This window comes from Bidens hawaiensis, unplaced genomic scaffold, assembly GCF_021521415.1.
Source record: "Bidens hawaiensis isolate Kalapana, Puna unplaced genomic scaffold, B.hawaiensis_p1.1 tig00003141_1, whole genome shotgun sequence".
In the NCBI taxonomy this organism is placed as follows: domain Eukaryota; kingdom Viridiplantae; phylum Streptophyta; class Magnoliopsida; order Asterales; family Asteraceae; genus Bidens; species Bidens hawaiensis.
In genome coordinates this window covers 2347988-2353987 of record NW_027491170.1, presented here as the reverse complement: position 1 = coordinate 2353987, position 6000 = coordinate 2347988, and the positions used below count along the sequence as shown (strand labels likewise).

Genomic DNA, 6000 nt, shown 5'->3' with positions numbered 1-6000 from the left:
AGCTTGTTCATTTCCGTCTGCCCCATTCACGAATTTTGCAAATGAACACTAATGAAGACAAATGGACGTAACTGGACACTAACGGACACAAATAAAAATAAACAAGTATAAACGAACACAAAAATAACATATAATAATTTGACTATTTGAGAATAACAATCACGATAGCAACACAAAATCACTCAATAATTCGTAAGTACACCACGTAATATTAAAAAAAAAACTTAACATACTAATCATAAACATAATTATATTAAAATAGTAATAGTAAAAATAAATAAATAAAAATAGTAATAGTAAAACTCTAATAAACCAACATATACATATAAACGTACGTAACCAGACAGACATAAACAAACGTACTCGGACGAATGTAAACGAATATAAACGAAAACAAATGAACATAATCACCGAGCGAACACATCTTCGTGTTTATTCGTTAAGATTACCCAAAACAAACACATTATTGAACGCTCACGAACACAATTGAACGAACTTGACCTATGTTCGTCTTCGTTCATTTATTAAACATGCTAACTTCTTACCAAGCAATTCAAAAACAGTTCACCAGACGTTTGGTTCATTTACAACCTTATCGAAGATTCAAATCCTGGTTAGCTAGTTCGAATCCCGAGCCCATCCGGGTTTTCGTCCCACCCTCGGTTACGCCAAAGAGTAATGCTCTTGTGACGGCACAACAACTGCCAGTTGGAAGCCAACATTATGATTTTCCGAAGGAATGCCCAAACCAAACTCTGAAGTGTGGTAGCCTAAATAAAAAAAAATTCTAAAAAAAGATTAACTAGTAGTCTCTAAAAATAAAATAAAAACAAAACAAACCAATAAATTAATGGCTTAAAAGAATAATAATAAAGATTAGACATTAAAAATCCAAAAACATACAATAATTCAACGGTTAATAACTCCTTGCTAACAATCCGTGCTAAAATAACGGTAACTGAATGGACATAACAAAACACCTTCTGTATTTATTTAACCCAAATTACCACCTTCTAATCTCACAAACTCTAATCCAACACTAATTACATTACATTACATCACGTTACATTCAGGTTCAATATGTCGTGGCAAACTTACGTTGATGACCATTTGATGTGTGACATCGAAGGCACTGGTCAGCATCTCACCTCTGCGGCCATTCTTGGCCTCGACGGTACCGTTTGGGCTCAGAGCGCCAAGTTTCCTCAGGTATGTCACGTTATTTTAAATTACTAAACGTTTCGGGTTTTATTTGATTTAAATGAAGCATGAGTTATGTCATTGACACATTGTAACGTGTGATATTTGATTAGTTTTTTATAAGCTAAATCAAATCAATTGAAATTCGAAACCAAACGTTTAGTAAACCGGAAACCAATCCTAAAATCATCGAGATTGACATCGGAAAAGCTAGATCAGATTTAACGAAGCACGAATTAAATCATTGCAACATACACTAATTGGAATATATGTATGTGTGTAAACACACACATGTATATGTATATATGTAGTGTATGTTGTGATGATTTAATTCGTGCTTTGTTAGATCTGATCTAGCTTTTTCGATGTTGATCTCGATGATTTTAGGAATGGTTTCCAGTTTATTAAACGTTTCGGTTTTGAATTTCAATGATTGATTTAGGTTGTCAAATTAATTAGTTATTGCATGTTGTGATGATGTAATTCGTGCCTTGTTAGATATGGATTGGCTTTTCGATGTTGATTTCGATTTACTAAAAACTTTTAGTCCAAAATAATGAATTTCGGCCTAAGTGTTAATTAGTAGCTAATTGATTATTTGGGTTACATATATTTATTAGATTAATTAAAATTATATATGAAATCTATAAATTCAGTTCATTTTTTGGTTCTTATATTGATGTGATATTATTATGTACCATTTTGTTTGTTGCAGTTTAAGCCTGAGGAGATGAAAGGCATCATCAAAGAATTTGATGAAACTGGTCACCTTGCTCCAACTGGTATGTTCATCGCGGGTGCTAAATATATGGTGCTCCAAGGCGAGGCTGGAGCTGTTATCCGTGGAAAGAAGGTAATGTAGCATTAATGGGTTCGGGTTGCAACATATCATTAATCAGTTTGGGTTAAAATATACATGAATAGGTTGACCCGTTAACACTTCTTTGCCCATTTAATATATATGGGTTCGGATTAAAACATATCACAAAAATAAAATTTAGATGACTTTCAACTTGTTTGACTAGCATAGTCCAAATTACTTATACGCTACCCAATCGTTGATTTTGTAAATAAAAAAAATAAAAATATATATTAAATTGTAGGTGTTTGTGGTCCGGTTCGACCACGTTTCAAAAAAAAATTGGGATGAATTGCCAATTGTAGTTTTGAAAAAATAAACCAAACGGGTAGGTTAGTTGGGTTGGCCGAACCAGCTAGTTTTCAGTTTTCATGGTTTGCCAGTTTAACGCTTTTGGACAAGAAAAAAAAGTTCTATAACTTTGTATTAGATTTTTGAACTGATAATAATAATAATAATAATAATAATAATAATAATAATAATAATAATAATAATAATAAATGTTAAACGATTAGTTCGGTTTTGACGATCGTTTTTGAAGTTCCAAATTGTAAACCGTCAAGACCAAGCCAAAATCGGACCATATATATTTCAAATCCACCGGTTTGCTTTGGTTTGAGTGATTTGGTCAGTTTCAACATTTATGAATATCCTTGTAAGTTATTCGTGGAGGGGGCACCGCTGGTACAAAATAAAACACTTGTATGTAGTGCATTGATTATTTAATGAGATAGTGGGGTCGGCTGTTATGCAACTGCCTTTTGTATCACACTTAAAGCAAAATGTAAAAATGCATTATGCGATTCTCACAATTCTTAATGTATAATGGTTCATATCTAATGAGGACTAAAATGCCCCTCATGTGAGGGCATGCGAGCGTATTTAACATAAAAAAGTAGCGGGGTTCTAACCATGAACCAAAATGGTTATAGAACTTGAACCCCGGACTCAAATTCTTTTTCAAACATCTTTTATATGTTTTGTGTTATATAAAATATTCGTAAAAAAGATACAATTACAATAAAGTGTTTCTAGTAAACGATTCTTCGAGTTCATTAATAACTTATAGTTGCTCGTGTTAAATTTTGCTTGATAGGGTGCTGGAGGAGTATGTATCAAGAAAACAGGCCAAGCCATGATAATGGGCTTTTATGATGAGCCCGTTGCTCCCGGACAATGCAACATGGTTGTCGAGAGGTTGGGAGATTATCTCGTCGACCAGGGCATGTAGATGTCCTTCTCGTTATTCAATAAGACTTTTCTTTCTTCAACGAATTGCAATTAGTTTTCTTTTATCTATAGTTTTCCTTACGAGCATATAAAAACGAGATTGTTGTCTTGGAGTTTTGTTCTCCAACTTCTTGTTATATGATATTTCATCGAATACATAAAAGTTCAATAAGTTTTTACTCAATTTGTAGCTTGTTGATATGTTCTTATGATGATATTAGACTATAAAATGTTAACTTTGTGAATTCTTTTACAAATAAATATAAGAATCCTAGAAATTACAGATGAAACTAAAAACCAAAAAGAATTTTATAATAGAACATTGGATTTTAATCATCCAAACTTTAACTCATTAGCCGATGTTTAACCAAATTTAAAATGTACCACAACAGTATCAACCAAAATATATGAAGTTTTTGTGGATTGTTGGATTTACATCTTTGATTGGGAGATAAATCTATAAAGTTTAATGTAAGTTAAAATAGCTGAGTTTGAGCATATAAGCAAACTTTTTTATATCTTTTAAACTTTAGTCTAGGTTTCTAAAGTATGTATATTATGGTGGTGTTTGGGATTGCTTATTTTTATCAACTTATAACTTATAAACTTTTTGAAAAGTAATAAGGTGTTTGAGATTGCTTATATTGTGAGAGGAAAAGTTCCATAAGTGACACTTTCGAAACTTATTAACTTAATGAAAAGTTATAAGGAGACAAAATAAGGAATCCCAAACACCCCCTATATGTAAGTAGAGAAGCGATCATAAGAAAATAAAAAAGAAACTGATAAAACTACTACTGATCGATCAATTTTTTAAAATTTTAAGTTGTGAGCAACACCCTTTTATCTTTTGTACTAGGTCTTTTTCCAAACGATCCAACCCACCCGTCATCCTACACCATTTGTCCATCATATCTTGAATTATTATAGCAACCGAACAAGAACTGAAGACGAGATTCAACGAATCCACATTCAACAAGCAGATTTTACAATTTACCGATTGCAAACGTACACCCCTAGTCTACAAGTTTTGGCTACTAGTCTCCAAATGTAACAAGAGACCTTAAGTGACACCCCCATTTAACCCAAACAACATATTTAGGTTGTGATGCTATGGAACCTTTGACATGAGCGCCCTTCTCAAAGAATTTACGAGAATAATCCCAAAACCTTTTTGTAATCCATCTCCATCCGTCTTCACCGTCTAAAGGATAAACCATGAAACACTTGACCATACCATCAAGATCCGATTATACCTCATCCATTATTTTAATCTCCCTTGTTGCGCCTCTTACCATCCTATCTGACAATAAGGATGATTTTGAAGCAGTTAGAAGCGCATGTCAAATGGTCATGTTTAAGTTTATGAGAATTTGCCAACCTATCATAACATCGATTTTAAAACATTGTGAATGGTAATAGATGATGCAGGAGTATCCGGTACATTAGGATGATAGTTAGAAGCGCATGTAAAATGGCAATCAAAACTCATGATTATAAGCCAAAAGCTAGGAACCAAAAGGTTCTAAAACTTCAAGGTTTACAAGTTTAATCAAAATCAAAAACCCCTAAACAAAAAACTTAACAACCTTATTTATAAATAAAAATAAACATTTAGGCCGGGCCGAGTTAACAGACCATATACTCCAACATCAATAATACTCTTTAAAAAAAATTATTCAACCTTCATTCTCCATAACCATTTTACAAGTATGACTATGTTCATAAGCCTTAAGTCTCCAACACCTAAACCTCCTAAGTCTTTTGGTTTCTCTACGTTCGTTCAAGCCATCCCCAATGTATGCTTCATGTATTAAGTGAAACTGTTCAGTGAAAATTTCGTTTATTTAATAAACGAACGAGCATGAACAAAAAGTTTGTGTTCATTTAATTATACAAACAAAAATGAGCACATGCTTCGTTCGTTCATTTATGTTTGTTTATGTTCGTTTACATATTATTAGAAGGTAATTAAATAGTGCTTGTATTTTACAAATTATGTCACCCTAGTTTGTTTTATATCTGTTCATTGTGTTCATTTAAGGAAACCGTAACATCTTGAAGTTTAGTTTGCATTTTAGTCATGCTATTTGATTTATGTTATTTGTTTTATGTTATTTAATTATGTCACATGTTAGTTATGCATGTAGTGGGATCATGGGGTTCTGCATGTCCATGATCCTAAAGATAAGGTAGAGTGGTTAGTGGAGTAGTTGTTGCATTGCATATTTATATTCATGTAATTTGCTTTTGAGAATTAACAAGAAAATTGCCCCAGGCTAGTCTTTCCTTCCTGTTATTATTCTTGGAGTGTTGCCTACTCTACAGGCTCAACAAACACAAACATTAATATGCCGTTGTTCGTGTTCGTTCAGTACATTTACATGCCTATATAAAGCTAACCAAAATTATTGAAAAATAGTACACGGGTAAGCTTTTTAGAACCAATTTAGTCAAAGTCAACCAACCACCAAAAGAAAAATGATTCACCTTCCAAAAGCTTAGTTTATCTTTGAACAAGTCTATTATAGGCTTCCAATTTCTAACCAACTTCATATTAGCCACCAAAGTAAACCAAGAAACATCATGGGAAAAGAAGCCACATTATCATAATTCTTAACTGCACACCACATGTTAAAGGATGAACACTAAGACCAAGTGTGCTAGGTTAATGCCCTTGTACACATCGGCAATGAAAGGCGCCATACACC

The 6000-nt window shown here is 32.9% G+C and overlaps 1 protein-coding gene across 1 annotated transcript; it reads left to right on the top strand.

Annotated features, from left to right (window-relative positions):
• The first annotated feature begins 899 nt into the window (after positions 1-899).
• LOC143622432 (profilin) lies at positions 900-3489 on the top strand. The gene is made up of 3 exons (XM_077093581.1): positions 900-1209; positions 1916-2053; positions 3156-3489. Exons 1-3 carry the CDS (start codon positions 1081-1083, stop codon positions 3288-3290), a joined length of 402 nt encoding a protein of 133 aa, XP_076949696.1. The 5' UTR covers positions 900-1080; the 3' UTR covers positions 3291-3489.
• Positions 3490-6000: the final 2511 nt, after the last annotated feature.

Bases quoted from the DNA above. Each gene is read 5' to 3' on its own strand.
- LOC143622432 (XM_077093581.1), top strand. From the start codon at position 1,081: ATGTCGTGGCAAACTTACGTTGATGACCATTTGATGTGTGACATCGAA. The intron at 1,210-1,915 runs GTATGTCACGTT...TGTTTGTTGCAG, and splicing joins AGAGCGCCAAGTTTCCTCAG to TTTAAGCCTGAGGAGATGAA. The intron at 2,054-3,155 runs GTAATGTAGCAT...TTTGCTTGATAG, and splicing joins CTGTTATCCGTGGAAAGAAG to GGTGCTGGAGGAGTATGTAT.